The 16,062-nt window shown below is 40.8% G+C and overlaps 1 protein-coding gene across 3 annotated transcripts in view; it reads right to left on the reverse strand.

Moving 5' to 3' along the window:
- Positions 1–5,171: 5,171 nt before the first annotated feature.
- The window catches only part of ATP8B1 (ATPase phospholipid transporting 8B1), a 111,532-nt gene continuing 100,641 nt past the window's right edge, over positions 5,172–16,062 (reverse strand). For all 3 annotated transcript variants that reach the window (XM_023647868.2, XM_070275741.1, XM_023647869.2), the window contains 6 exons: positions 13,381–13,604; positions 12,212–12,295; positions 10,951–11,196; positions 10,495–10,633; positions 8,154–8,284; positions 5,172–6,901 (listed from right to left, as the gene is read on the reverse strand). In XM_023647868.2, the coding sequence (XP_023503636.2) occupies positions 6,677–6,901; positions 8,154–8,284; positions 10,495–10,633; positions 10,951–11,196; positions 12,212–12,295; positions 13,381–13,604 (1,049 nt within the window). In that variant the 3' untranslated portion in view covers positions 5,172–6,676. The remainder of the gene's footprint in view (positions 6,902–8,153; positions 8,285–10,494; positions 10,634–10,950; positions 11,197–12,211; positions 12,296–13,380; positions 13,605–16,062) is intronic.

Here is a 16,062-nt window from a genome sequence, read left to right on the forward strand (position 1 = left end):
TTTGGGTAGTATGGACATTTAACAATATTCTTGCGGTCCATGAGCATGGGATATTTGTATCTTCTTCAGTTTCTTTCATCAGTATCTTAGTTTTCAGTGTACCGGTCTTTGACTTCCTTGGTTAAATTTATTCTTGTGTATTTTCTTGTTTTTGATGAAGTTGTAAACAGGATTGTTTTCTTAATTTCTCTTTTTGCTATTCTGTTTCTAGTGTATAGAAATGCAACAGACTTTAATCTACTGATTTTGTATCCTGCAACTTTACTGAATTTATTAGTTTTGACAGTTCTTTGGTAGAGTCTTTAGGGTTTCCTATATATAGTATGTTATCTGCAAATAGTGACAGTTGTACTTCTTCTTTTCTGATTTGGATGCCTTTTATTTTATTTTGCCTGATTGATCTGGCTGGGGCTTTCAATACTTTGTTGAATAATAGTAGCAAGAGTGGGCATCCTTGTGTTGTTCCTGATCTTAGAGTAAAAGTTTTCAGCTTTTCACCACTGAGTATGATGTTAGCTGTGGGCTTGTCATATATGGCCTTTATTATGTTGAAGTACATTTCCTTTACACCCATTTTGTTGAGAATTTTTATCATAAATATTGCATCTTGTCAAACGCTTTTTATGCATCTATTGAGATGATCATATGATTTTTCATCCTTCATTTTGTTAATATGTTGTATTATATTTATTGATTTGTGGATGTTGAAACATGCTTGCCTCCCTGGGATAAATCCAACTTCATGATGGTATATGATCCTTTTAATGTATTGTTGAACTCTGTTTGCCTATATTTTATTGAGGATTTTTACATGTTCATCAGGGATATTGGCTGGTTATTTTTCTTTCTTGTGACATCCTTTTCTGGTTTTGATATCAGGGTAATGCTGGCCTTGTAAAACAAGTTTGGAAGGTTCTCTCCTCTTCTGTGTTTTGGAAGAGTTTGAGAAGGATTGGTATTAATTCTTCTTTAAATGTTTGGCGGAATTCACCAGTGAAGCTGTCTGGTCCTGGACTTTTTTTGTTGATTGTTGATTTTTCGTTTATTGATTTGTTCTTGATTACTGATTTATCTCTTTCCTAGTAATTGATCTGTTCCTATTTTCTATTTCTTCATGATGTAGGCTTGGTAGGTTGTATGTTCCTAGGAATTTATCCATTTCTTCTGGGTTGTCCAAATGGATGGTGTCTCATTTCATAGTAGTCTGGTATGATCCTTTGTATTTCTGTGGTATAAGTTGTAGCCACCTCTCCTGGTCTGGAGGGTGTGGCCGGGCTCGTGTAGGAGATGAAGCTTATCGTTCTCTTGGTTGTCATTCAAACCTTTGTGATTGTCCAAGCAGCCTATTTTATTTTTAGTGGCTCCCAGTAGTTGAGGGTGTGCCCAGACCTGTCATTGTCCCCTCGGGGAGGATCTGAGTCAGCATCTCGATTCAGGCTGATTGGAAGCCAGAACCTCAGACAGCAGCTCAGAAAATATACAAGTATATATAGTCCTGTAGGACCACAAGCGTAAGCCCTGCTGGCTGCCAAAGCTGGGCACAGTAGGAGTGCCCCCTGGGTGGCAGTCACAAAAATTGCGGCGCCAGATGACTGTACAAGCTCCTTTCTGAGAGATACTGGCAATCTGGAGCGAGGCAGATGGAGAGCACAAAAATGGTGTCCACTGGCCTCCATCCCTAGAGAGCATCTCAAGAGGTCCCTAGATGTATGTCAACTCAGAAGCCTACGCCTCGGGCCACAGTGCCAGAACAAGCAGACAGGCCTCTTGCACAGAAAGACTTAGCGGTGTATTTCAGTCTGCTGTTTGTGCTGTGCCCTGGGGGTGGTAGCCTGCCAAGAACTGTCTCCTCATTTGTTACAACCCCATGGGATCCAGGGATGCAAGCCCTACTGGCCACCAGAGCCAGGTGATTAAGGGGCATCCCCTAGGCAGCAGCCACAAAAAACCAAAGCACCAGACGTGAAATCTGAGACCAGACACGTGTATAAGCTCCACTCCAGAGGATCCTGGTGCTCTGGCTCGCTGCAGAGAGAAAGTGCAAAGAGAGCGTTCACCCTCCAAGGTCGCTGGAGAGGATGACAGTGGGCACTTAGACGTGTGCTCACTTAGAAGCCTGCCCATCAGGTTGCAGCTGTTAAGATAAGCTAATAGACCTCTTTCACAGGAAACCAGTTGTGCCCTGGGAGTGGTAGCTGGCCAAGAGCTGTCTTTCCACTTGTTATAGTCCCACGGGACCCAGGAACGAAGCCCCACTAACCACCAGAGCCAGGTGATCAAGGGGCGTTCCCTGGGCAGCAGCCACAGAAAACCGGGGCACCAGACACAAAAACAGGGCAACAGATATAAACTCTCCCCTCTGGGAGATGCTGGTGCTCTGGAATGTGGCAGAGGGAGGGCACAAAGATGGTGCCCACGAGGACAAAATTAAAAAGAGCCCAGAGTATAAATAAAAGAAAGATGGCACCTACTAGGTGGCGCAAGGTGGAGGGAGAGAGCAAAGATGGCACCCACCAGCTTCTGTCTTTGGAGGGTATCCCTGCTGGCCCCTAGATGTGTGTTAAACCAGGTGCCTGCCCCTAAGGCTGGTGCTTTAAGATAAGCAAATAAACCTCTTTCACGTAAAGTCTGGGTGTCTTGCAGTTGGCTGCTTCTGTGCTGGGCCCGAGTGTAGGTGAATCCAAGAGCACAAGTTCTTTACGAGCCGTCTCTCAGTTTGCTATAGCCTTGTGGGTCTCCTGGATGTAAACCTCATTGGCCTTCGAAGCTAGATGTTTTGAGGGCTTGCCTCTCAGGTGCAGGTCTTAAAAATTTGGTGTATCCAATGTGTGTTTCAAGCCCGTCGCTCCTCATGGAGAAGCTCAGAGTTTTGAGTACTGAGGGTGGGGTTTTCAGTGAGATTGTGTCTCAGCCATTTCCACCTGCCTTGATGTGGATATTTTCTTCTTTACTCAATGTATAGGGGTCCCTCAGCTAGTTTTGGGGTTTTTTTCAGAGGAAATTGTTCCATACCTAGCTGTAGATTGTGTCTGTGGGAGGAGGTGAGTTCAGGATCTTCTTATATCACCATCTTGAACCAGTCCCATTCTTTTTTATGGGTAAATAATATTCCATTGTATGTTTATACCACATTTTGTTTATCATCTGTTGATGGGCATTTGGGTTGTTTCTACGTTTTGGTTATTGTGAATAGTGCTGCTATGAACATTCATGTGTAAGTATTATGAGTACTTGTTTTCAGTGTTTGGGGGAATATAAATACGCCTAGAATTGCTGGGTCATCGGGTAATTGTTTAACCTGTTGAGTAACTGCCAACTGTTTTCCACAGTGGGTGCAGGCTTTTACATTCCCACCAGCAATGGATGAGGGTTCCAATTTCTATACATTCTTGCCTACACTTGTTAATTTGTTTCTTTTTATTATTTTTTAATAGTCATCCTTGTGGGTGTGAAGTGGTATCTCATTGTGATTTTTGATTTGTATTTCCCTAATGACTAATGATGCTGAGCATGTTTTCATATGCTTATTGGTCATACATATATATATATACACACACACACACACACACGCACACACATATATCTTCTTTGGAGAAGTGTCTATTCAAGTCAAGAAAATCATTTTTACAGTGTTTATTTTTAAGGGTCCTAACCTCAACTTCTTCCTGAAATATGTTTTGTTTTCCTTTCAGTGTTTTGACAAGCCTTTCTGTATTTATAAATGCACCCAAAGTTGTACTGGAGCCATAACTTTCTAGCAGATTCTGGGAGGAATTTTAGAAGCTGTCTTACAGTTGTCCTAATCTTCATTCACACCACGTGAAGGCAGCAACTGTTGAAATACACTTAGATCCCATTAGGGTACGTTTTGCTATGACATTGGAGTCTCTTAAGAGCCATTTTATCCCCGTCAGATATCGTTACTGAAAAGACAGTGCCTGGTGCTGAACATCAGTAAGAACCTTTAGGTGGTGCTCTTTGGTTAAAAACATTTATTCCTCAATCAGTTTAATACAGTAATGTGTCCCAGGAGAAAAGTGGCCTTTAAGTTTTTAGGGACTCTCCCAGGTCTGCTCAGAGCTCTCTCACCATTTCTATGGCAGAGGCTAGTAATCTGTCCCATTTCCTCCCACCCCACTTCCACAGGGTCGCCCCGACATAGACATGGAATTCTGCTCTAGAAGCAGGCTGTCAGTTGCAGAATAGCAGAGAGGGAGGAACCGATTTCCCACCTTAAAAAGCACCCCCCAGGGGGCAGGCCCAGTGGTGTAGTGATTAAGTTCGGGTGCTCTGCTTCAGCAGCCTGGGGTTCACTGGTTCAGATCCCAGGCGCAGACCTACACACCACTCTTCAAGCCATGCTGTGGCGACATCCCACAGAGAAGAACTAAAAGGACTTACAACCAGGATATACAACTAGGTACTGGGGCTTTGGGGAGGAAAAAAAAAGAGAGAAAGATTGGCAACAGATGTTAGCTCAGGGCCAATCCTCCTCACCAAAAAGCATACCTTAAAAAAAGCACCCCCAGACTGATACTCTCTCATCACCTGCTGTGAATTATCCCTCCCAAAGAAGTCCCCCATCTCTGTCCTCCGACAGAGAACCTCCATCTCTGTGGCATAGTCACATTTCTCTAGTGGGTTCACAGCTTCCCTTCCTGGCCAGGAGCTGACAACCTGTCCTGCAGCCAGCTTATCAGACTCAGGCCTCCCCCAGCCTGAAGGCTCAGGTCTCCTACCTCCTCCGGACCGGCTCTCCTGCTCTTCAGCATCCTAATTCCCCTTTGCTCATTTCCTCCCAACTCTTCACCATGTATTTCTCAACCATCTGCTCACTTCCTGGCCCCTACTTTCAGGCAAGGGTTACCTTTACTGTTATTCTGGCTCCATAGAGTTGAGGTCATTGGAGAAATTGTCCCTTATCTAACTATCCTAAGATGCACCCTCCCTGGACACAAGTGATCTACCAACTATAAATCCATACCCTCTTCCTCTGCAGTCTGAGCTCCTTGTCTCAGCCACTTCTCCCCTAATACTTAGGACCCGGCCTCAACTTTATTTCATGCCACCAAAGGAGCCCCCTCAGTTCCTTTAGAAACCTTGCAGACCTAGATTCTTCTGTCATATACCCCACTCTAAAATAAATAACCAACTTAAAAGGTTTTAAAAGATTATACTTTCCAAAGATTTTACTAAAGTATTTATTTTTTAAACAAAAATATACATTGAATCTCAGATTTACAGAATATAGAAATAATTTATCGAAAGCAATTTGCATTTTAAAATTGGTAATATTGCACCCAACAGTGTAGGTCTTTGACACTTTTGCACTGTCGACCCTTCCCACAATTTGCAAAACTGGAGAGAAATCTGAAACCGACAGAATTACACAAGCTAACTTTTTACAAAACAACCCCCAAAACTTACAATTCTGTTTATTTACAAGATAAAGAAAAGTTGTAAACTTTCCAAAATTTACTACCATGGAATAAAGAGCCATACATCCTTTTATCATACCCAGAAAACAAACTATATACACGCTGTGATTTCCTCATAGGAATTCAAAGGAACAGATATTGTGAACATTCGCAGCCTAAGGGTAAAGAACAGAATTATTGAAAACACTTGTGTATCTTCACTAGCATACTGAAACTAGTGTGTGAAAGATGGAGAATGAGAAAACCCTCTGGAAAAATAAGTTTTACCTCTGAGGGTAGTTTCCATGGTTGCCTAAAGTTATCTTCAATTTTAAGAGGATACACTGTTACTCAGCCTTAGAAATGTGGCTACCAACCTTTTCTCTCAAGACATAAGGCAAGCGAAAAAGAGTGAGGTCTCTGTTCCAGTCCCTTATAAAATACTTTTACATATAGGCAGGCACAAAGTTTGCTTTTCAAAAGAAAGCTTTGCAAAATATTCTGCAATTTATCACTGATATCCTCAGTTTTTAAAAACTATTTTTTTTTAAAAAAAGGCATAAATAATTAAATGCATCTTTTCATGACATACACAATAAATTCACTTGTACTACAGGAAGTGGCTAAGATAATATGTGATAGTAAGAGTAAACACATGTAATGTGCTATTTTAACCTAGTAGTAAACCAAAACATACCGAAACCTCGTACTTAATGCAATTGGAAGTAATTTTCCCTGATTTAATTGAATTATTAAACCGATGTGAGGAGAACGTGAAACCATGCAACCTATTATCAACCCTGAAAAAGTCATCGGACCACTTAGCTTCCAAGTTGACGAACATGCACGGATCTTCTGTCATTACCATTGTAAGCAAAGGATCTTTGTTAATAAGGTGGCCTACAAGAAAAAAGGAGAGTCTGGAAAAATCTCATTATAATTTTATAATGAAATACCATTTGAACTGAAATATGACTTTTTAAATTATGTTGTCCTAGATTGAGATTGGGTTAAAATGTTCCCTTTAAATCATAATGAGCATAAACAGTTGAATAATAGGACTCTTTATAAAAGGTGGTCTTGGCTTTGCTATTGCTTAATAGTCCAACCCAAGTAGTTTGTTATAAAGCTTATTGTCTTCAACAAGCTTGCAAATTCAATTAAAAAAAAAGTCCTGAGAGTTTTCCATAAAAAAATAGACATTTCCTTTGTTGGAAATGTGTGATTCTTTCGCGACAGACCATTTGGAGGCAAAGGCATCAGCTCTCCACAGTTCGCCTGTATTCTGCCGTCCCATCGGCTATGATGGCATCCAGGGGAGAGCGCTTCTTGCGGATGCTGCGGCCGGAGGAGATGAGGTCGGCGTAGCCCCGCTGGTGGGAGAACGCGTAGGCCGAGCGCCGCGAGGACACACCCCGGCGGAACACGTTCTGCCTCCGCTCCCACTGCTCTTCTGCTTTTAACCGCTTGCGATGCTTCTGAATCTACAGAAGGGAGACAGATGGGGCAAGCTAAAAAGAACTGGCTGAATGAAAATGAAGGGCTGTGCCGGCGGAGGACGCCTGGCCGAAAGGACGTGGACAGGCGCTAACACTGATGGGGTGCCTACCGCAGGCTTTCCCACCCCGTCTCAATTGAGGTGGGCGTCACCGGCCTCCCTTTATTGATGAGGAAATGGAGACAGAGAGCGGTTACAGTGACACTTCCAAGGTCTTGGAGCTAGAAAACGGCAAGTGAGGCTTCCCATTCACCAAAGCTAGTGCTCTTTCCAATTCATCAATCAGACCGGTACAAGTTTAAGAGAAAACTCTTTCCCTGTTGCTACTGCACAGTCTCGTCAATGGAAAAGGGAGATGTAGCAGATGCTGCTGCTTGCTTACTCTCTTTCTTTCTGATAGAAACTGAGTTTATTCAGGTACCCCCTCCGCCATACAGCCACAATCCTCCTGGAATGTAGGTGCCACCCCCAGGGATGGGACTGATTAATTTCCCTTGCTCAGTACTAGGCCAAGAAGAGGCATGTGACCTAATTCTGGCTAATGAGACCTGAGGGAAGTGTGCTGGGCCCTTCTGTGAAAAGTCCCTAGGCTCCTAAGGGAAAGCTATAGAGGAAACTTTTATCTTCCCTGGATATTGACATGTGAGGATGTGATGCCTGGAACTGCTGTAGCCCTCTTCCAGCTTCAAGATGAAGCTAATAATGAAGATGGGTGGGGGAGGTGAGGGGAGGTGACGATGACATGGAAAGAACCCCAGTCCTTTTTGATGACATTAAGTTGCTCATCAACTGAGCCTGAAGCCTGCTAATTATTATGTGAGTTGATACATTATTATTGAACCATTTTGAGCCACAGTTTTCTGTTACTTGTAACTCAAAGGATCCTGCTACAAGAAGTGACATTTTTCTTTAAATGAAGAAAGAAAAAAACCCAACCTATTTGTATGGCAAAATGTTAATACTGTAATTGTTAAATAGAGAGGATAGATATATGGGGTGTCATTATACTATTCTCCCTTTTTATGTTTGATAATTTTTGTAATAAAAAGCAAGCCAACAAAAATGCCAAGCCCAAAAGACTTTTTTGCAAAATGAAGTTAAAAGAGAAGTCGTCATAAAAATGTTCATACCAAACTTTTCAAGAGATTAAAATTTTGCAAGAAAGCTACTTTTGGGAAATGCTTTGATTTCTGTGAGGGGCACTCAGAGTTAGGAGAGGACTATATTTTTTTCTATACCTTATCACTTTCTGATGGCCAAATGGTCATTGACAGGAAACGTATGGCAACAACGGGCAGTAAGCACACTGCAGCGGTCAAAATGATGGTCAACCAGATATACGGCTGTCTCAGAGCATTTGAAGCTGTGCCTGTAAAAAAACATGGAGAATGAGTCACAGTGGTCCTTTCATCCTGAGGGCACAGTTCATATTCCATAATCCATCAGTGGATTATCTATGGTAAAGTTTTACAAGCAATTTGCCCTCCCCAAAACAGCCCATCACAGCTCAAGGAATGAACATTTTAAAATCAGACTGAGCAAAGCAAAATTAGGTAGGTAAATTCTTTGGAACAAGGCAAGTGTATATATGTGAACAAATAAATAAAGAAAAAAGAAAGTGCGTTTGTTGACATTGCATTGATTAAAAATGCAAAATTAGGTACTCTATTACTTCTGAATTTTTTCAGGAACTTGAAAAAAAAGAACTTTCCAATTTATTGTTCTGGTTTGAATCTCCAAATACTAACAACTGGCACTGCCATTTGTGTGACAGGACTTGTAGTAGATGTTTTATACAAATCATGCCATTTAATCTTTAGTTCTGAGAGATGAGTATTAACTGTCTTTACCACGTAAGGAAATTGAGCTGTGGAAAAATAAAGGAATTAGCCCAAAGTAACAGAAACAGTTATGGCATCTCCTGAATTAAAACCCACATCTGTCTGACTAGAGTCAGGCTTTTTCCACTGCAATGCAGCTTCTAGTTTTTTTATGTCAGAGGAAGTAACAATTCCATTCTATAATACAATCAGGTAATCATATATACTACTCAATTTTAAAACTACAGCCAAATTTGTCACAATATTTTCTGCACTTACACTCTAAGTTTATAAAAATAATGGCATCTTTAAAATGTAGTTTTTACACTGCTAAATGTGTATGGGTTTAAAAAACACTCCCTTTGGGAATATTTGAAGTAGCTGGGCACTAAGTCTTTAAAACAGAGTCAGTAAAGAAAAACATAATCACAAAAAAATGAGCTCAATCTCAGGAGGAAAAGGGTTACCAAAGCAACTGGCTTTTACAATCCAATGCTAATTATTAAAAAACCTATGGAAGGGCTGGCACTGTGGCTGAATGGTTAGAGTTCCACGCACTCTGCTTCAGCAGCCCGGCTTTGCAGGTTGGGATCCAGGTGTGGACCTACTCTACTCATCAGCCATGCTGTGGAGGCATCCCACATATAAAATAGAGGAAGATTGGCACAGATGTTAGCTCAGGGTGAATCTTCCTCAGCAAAAAAAAAAACCCCTAGAAACAACCCTAATCTTTTTTAGGGAAACAAGTTTATGGGGATTTTTTTTTCCATTGTGAATCCAAACTACTCTATTCAAAATAAGAAGTTCATAAACTCCAATTCATGATACTTATTTATAATATTTATGATATCAGTTCGAATTCATCCCAGCATCTGTCAATTTGTCATATATTTTATACAGTGTAAACTATAGTCATGAGTCTCTTAACGACAGGGATACGTTCTGAGAAATGCATCATTAGGCAATTTCGTGGTTGTGCAAACATCACAGTGTACTTACACAAACCTAGATGGTAGAGCCTACTACATACCTAGGCTATATGGTACTAATCTTATGGCACCTCTGTGTATATGTGGTCCGTCATTGACTAAAATATTGTTCTATGGTGCATTACTGTATTTTGTGTTCTATAAGTTTACTAATTGCCCTGCATACATATTTCCAATGATGTAGTCTACTTTTAAGTTCTAGAATTCCATTATATGGGATTCATAGTTTGATCAGCTAATTGATATTCTTAGGTCTTTGGGTTATTTCCATTTTTTAAAAAACAATTAGAAATATTGTGGTAGTATGATCTTTGTATAGATTACCATTCCAAAATTTGGTGTGTTTTATTTTAGGGTATTTTCTCCAAGTGGAAATAATAGGGTCAAAATGTACGAAAGATTTCATTGTTCATTATGTATTTCCAGATAGTGTTTTGGAAAAATTAAACTATGGTATAGTGCTACCAGCAATACATGTATTCTCAATTTTCCAATAACCTGTCAATATTAGGTTTTATGGGAGGAAAAGAAAAGCTTTTATCTAACTTAGCAGATGCACAATTATATGTGAAGGTTATTTTAATTTTCTTTCCTCCCATCACATTACCACCTTCCAACCCACCACCACCATTCAATTTCCAGTCAGGACATTAAGTTTCACCAGCAATAATTCATACCTTGTATGTTCTGACTTACCCAGAAGTTATGTCAGAATTTAAACTAATGATATTTTTTGGTACATTTATTTTTGGAATTTAGATAATACTAACCTGTAAACGTAAATGCGGATGGCAGGAGAACGTGTATTCCAGCACTATGAAAGTCAAACATGATGCCAAAATAAAGTGCAATGCTTCCAAAAATTGAAAAAGCGTTCACAAAAGTCCAATAAGAAGTATCCAAGCCAATCTGTTGGGAAAGCAGAGAAGAACAGAGCACTCACTTTGGGGACTTAGCAAGAAATAAAAGATTTAAGGATTCTGAAAATAGAATTCAATAATCTAGGCACGATTTGGCTTGAATACTGAACGATCAGAAACTATCCTTGGCTCAGGCAAGAAGTAGGAATGTGCTTGGTGTAAGGGGTGAAAACAGCATTTGTATTTGGTAAGGTGGCAGAGGCTCAGCTGCAGGGAGAATGGGAGGCAGGTGGGTGTGCACGCTGGTCTGTGTACAGAAATACATGTACCTACAGACACTGAAAACAGGCGACGAAAGGCACATACCTGGAAATTGACCGTGATTATAAGAGCAGAGGCAATTGTGACAGCAAAAGATTGGTAGTCTGAAGGCGCCTCTCCATCCTGTCCCACAGTTTGCAGATAAGCTCCAAAAGGTATGAAGAAGAGGACCATCGATGTTAGAATCCCATGCAGCAAGCTTATGAAGAATCTCTTATAGTTGAACAGTAAGTCTCTTTGTCCCACAACATATAAGGCAGGGAATCGAAGGCTCAGTTTGTCACTCACATCCTTGAAGGGAAAACACAATCAGAGCTGTGTACCATCCATCAGGATGAAAGAACTCAGAGAGATGCTACAACTTATTTCTCACGAAGAGTTTCAGCTTGGTAAGTCCTGAATAGTTTCAGCATGCAGGGATCAACCACATTACTTTAGTCCACCATTAATTGATATTTAATTCAGAGTGGGACTAGGGAGAAGTATTATTATTTTGCTACTTATGGAAAGAAAGCAAATTAGTAATGTCAAACAAATATAGGGAGGCTATTTTTACCTCCTGAGAGAATATATAGTTTCTAATTCTTTGGGAAAGTATTTTCACATACATGTTGAGGAGTTAATTCCAAATTATTCTTTTTATTCATTAAAGCATTTTCTCTAAGAATTATTACTAGATAATATGTGAACTAATTTGGGAATTAAACATAAATTTTGGAACGTGTTAAAATAATTTACTTTTTTAAAATGAGTAAGTTATTATTATAGAGACATACTATACAGTCAGACAAGAAAGTTTTTGTCCAAAAGGAGGATAATAAACTCTTTTGTCAATGAATTCAACCCAGGCACAAAAGTCCTTTTTTTTTTTTAAGATTGGCACCTGAGCTAACAACTGTTGCCAATCATTTTTTTTTTCTGCTTTTTCTCCCCAAATCTCCCCCAGTACATAGTTGTGCATATATATTTTTTAGTTGTGGGTCCTTCTAGTTGTGGCATGTGGGACGCCACCTCAGTGTGGCCTGATGAGCGGTGCCATGTCCACGCCCAGGATCCGAACCAGGGAAACTCTGGGCCATGGAAACAGAGCATGCGAACTTAACCATTCAGCCACGGGGCCGGCCCCAAAAGTCCTCTCTTTTTACTATAGGAAGCACAGCAGTTACTCTTGTTGCCTGACAACAGAAATATAATAGAGTTTACTCAGAATGAAGTCAAAACCAAAAGAACTGAAACAATTGCTTTTAACTTCTCTAAGAGGTGCTCAGTCTGTCCTGAAGTGTCCCTGTCAGCACGAGGCTCCTACCTGGTCAAGCAGCCCCATGAGGAGCACAGGCAGGCTGGAGTACAGCACGTTGTAGAGGGTGATGAACCAGTCTTCGTACGCCGTCTGTGAGGAGATTACAGAGTCTCTGTGTCAGCAACCAAGACATAGCACCAGCCTAGTCGATATGCATTCATCTGCTCTTCAAAGCAGGGACGACCCCAAGCTGAGTGGTGGCTTCTCCTGCCAGTGTAAACACCCCTCAGCTACACCTGCAGCCGGCATGAATTTGGTTCTATGCAATGGGCAGAATCAAAGAATGAAACTAAATTTCCCCCTCTAGGAAGTGGAGGAATATGCTCCAGAAAGTTTTTGGAAAAGGAGTCTGCTCTATTTGAATAATACTGGATTCGTCCATTTTTATGTCCCTTTAATAATGAATTGGAAGACATAAAACTAGCTCAGGAGCACCATTCAAAGTTTCTTCACTTTGAGCAAGTCCAGCATTTCCATTTAAACATTTTGTAAAGCAGAATTTGACTGAATATGAGAAATATGCTTCTGAAAGGGCTAAGCGAGGCTATGCACACCCAAGTCCTCAGGGTAGGATACAGGAAGAGGGCTCAGTCAGCACTAACAGTTACATACAGTCCTGTGGAGACAGGAGGAAGGCCTCACCGGCTCAGAGTTGCCCCTGGCCCCTGTTTCTGAGCATCAGAGAGGTTTGGACAACCACAGGCGCTGACTTAGGTTCATTTTTTACTAATGATATTTTTCTGCTGTATCACCATTTTAACATAGTAAATATGCCCCCCATGTCCATTTCAGCAAAAAATAAAAATTTAAAAAGCCCAGTAAACGGAAACATGATAATAGATCTATGATCATCCAAAATTTATATAATTCCTTGAGCTGTGGTCACCACATAATTTTATACTTTCAAAGTTGAACAATTTGTTATCACTATTCTTAATAACAAGGTAACTTGGAAAAAATACATAAGGTGAGAGCAAAGACACATAAACAAAAGCCAGTAGACCAGGAACAAATTTCACCTTTTAAAAGGCAACATAAAATATTTTTAAAGCATCAGAAATATTTTGGAAAAGTAATCTCTAATCTGAATTAATCTATGCCTCAACTATTAAGAGAGAGAACACCAAAACTGCAAATCAAATCAAATCAATTAATTAATGATGATGTTATATTACCTGTGCAGAGTACCCATTGAAGAAGGAGTACCAGAAGTGAACCAAAGTAAATGCAAAGTTTTTATAAAAGAAGTATCGTAGGAACTTGCACATCCTTATGTAAGACCACCGGCCATGCACCAGCAGCAGTCTCTGCAGGTATCTGAACTGAGCAAAGGAATAGTCACTTGACATGACGGCTTGCATACCTTCTTGTCCACTTATTCCAACACCAATGTGGGCAGCTATGGGGCAGAGGGAGAAGATACTGTGAATCATAAGCCTATTTTAAGACAAAACATTGAGATGATAAAAATGTTTCCATAGCAAAACAAAGAACAAAGGCAGACATTGATGGAACAATAAATATGAAAACTCCTGCTCTCTATCCCCCACCCCCAGTTTCTGAACTCAAAGGCAGAGGTACAAGTTGCTAAACAGAGCACATGGTTGGGCCTCCATAAATGTGAACGGATCTCAGGTGGGTGGTGAATTCCATTTGGATTATCTGCTCAGCTCTTAAGCTATCTTTCCCACCCACAGGGTGAGCCCCAGGCACCCACATGAACTGTGTTTCCCTGCCTTCCTGGGCACAGCTGAATCAGCCCTGAGCAGATACGTAATCTGAGGTAGATACTACGAATTGGCTCTCTCAACCTTCACTCCATCCTTGTTCTAACTGGAGAGGTGGGGAAGCAAATAAAAGCCCTACGTTGTCCAGACTCCCTGGCAGCTAGAGTCTCTTTGTGATTTAAGTTCCACTGTTTCTTCCTACTTGTGACTTAGAAGCAGAAGTGAATTGAAGTCCAGCATCACTTCCCTTTTTGGCATTTCTGCAGCAGAGTTCATATCCATTGTCCAGTTGCCAGATGTTGGTAGACAACTGCAAAGCCTTCTCAATTGAAAAGCTCTTCAGAGGACCCTCAAAGCTAGAAGCTCCTCTGGTGAGTGACCCAGACATTAGACACTCTGCTTCTTCAGTCCATCCAGAGCTTTTATGAGCACCCAGCCCCCTGTATTAATCATTTCCTGCTTCAAGTACCTGAAGGTGTCTGTTTCCTGTATTACACTCTGATTGATAGAAAACTCAAGCTGGGCCAGTCAGTCTCTCTCTCAGCATCTGGAATTAGGATTTGGGTGTTTGTGTTTGGAACTTTAACATGTAAATTACTGAGGTATGGCATGGATATATTTCTTTCTGAGGGGTTCTGAGAGGCAGAGAAATAAAGTAACCCAGAGACAAGGAGAGAGAGACAGACAGACACTGGGTTCCTGGTGCAGTTTCAAGTCCTGGTTCCAGCATCTTCTCAGGCCTGGTTTCTTGGGCAGCATGGGACATATTTGTAGCTTTTAAAATAAATTTAGTTTTGTCATAAGTTAGCTTTGGTTGTTCTCCAACACATATAATCAAAAGTTTTAACTAAGATACTATTAAACTTTCAAAGGCTTATTCATGGCCCACCATGACTTTAAGGCATGCAATTTTTTGCAGGAGGGAAAGCTTCCAGGATGGATAAAAATGAAAAGACAATTCCATCCATCCTTCCAATAGTCATTAAATCACATTTTCGACTTAGAGAATTACGAATTTTGTCTAGGTCTTAAAAGTCATGAAAGTGAAGACAGATATTGAGATGATTTAGAGAACATATGCTGGAGAACACAACCTATTATTACTCAGACCCTGAGAAGTCACTGCCAACTCAGCAGAGTTTCCAACTAAAAGAAGCTCCAAAAATCCCGCCCCAGTTGCAGAACACAAGGTCTGGCAAATTCAAAACACAGCACAGCAACTTGTCCAAACCTAAGTTTTCAATAACACTTTGCAATTCTCAAAAACAGAATAAATTGCATCTCATTCAATATTTATGACCGATTTCAAAACACACAAATACTAATGACTAGTTGTGGTTGCCAAACTGCTCTTTCCACCAAACCATGGCCTTCTTTCCTGAACAAGCAACGGAGGGAAATGTGGCGATTCTGCTGGAGCCAAGGAACAGGAAACACTGCCACGGGCCCTGGCATCCATTCCAACCTTTCTGCTGAGCAGACCAAGGACAGTATGTGCAATGAACACTGTCGCAGTTCACAGGTGATTCAAGGCAACTGAACAAATGCACTTTATAAGGCCACACTGTTTTTTCCCAAAAATCTAAATATAGGCACCTAGACTTTCCAGAAGTTCCAAATGTGGTTTCAGATGCCTCATTGGTAGGCTCCTTCATAATTCCTTAACAAACCCATCATTTCCTCAAGGCTTTCTGCCTCAGTCTCACCTCTCACATGCTGCTTGTTCATTCTTAGGGTTTTAGACCAACAAACAAAACACCCACCAGCCAGTAGACATCTTTAGGCACAAGAGAGGGGGAGGGTAGCTTATGCGAGTCCTTAGATCCTCGCTGGGCACAAAAATGTGGTGGGTTGCAAGGCCCTCCACTTCTACTGGAGAACACTGCTAAACATGAAACATGTTAGCAAATGGTCAGATTCTTTTTGACACTTAAATTTCACTCTACTTCTTTATAAACAACAAACAATTTCTTTCTGTATAATGTTCTTGATGCTGTTGAAAGAGATTAAAGTACAAATAGGCACTAACAATACTTGGATAAAGCTACTGACTTCCAAAGAGACCTCAGAGATTCCTTGATTTGTGTGCCAAATGGATGCTCTGTAGTTTATATATAAAAGCACTTGCCA

The sequence above is a fragment of the Equus caballus genome, chromosome 8, assembly GCF_041296265.1.
Source record: "Equus caballus isolate H_3958 breed thoroughbred chromosome 8, TB-T2T, whole genome shotgun sequence".
Classification (NCBI taxonomy): Eukaryota; Metazoa; Chordata; class Mammalia; order Perissodactyla; family Equidae; genus Equus; species Equus caballus.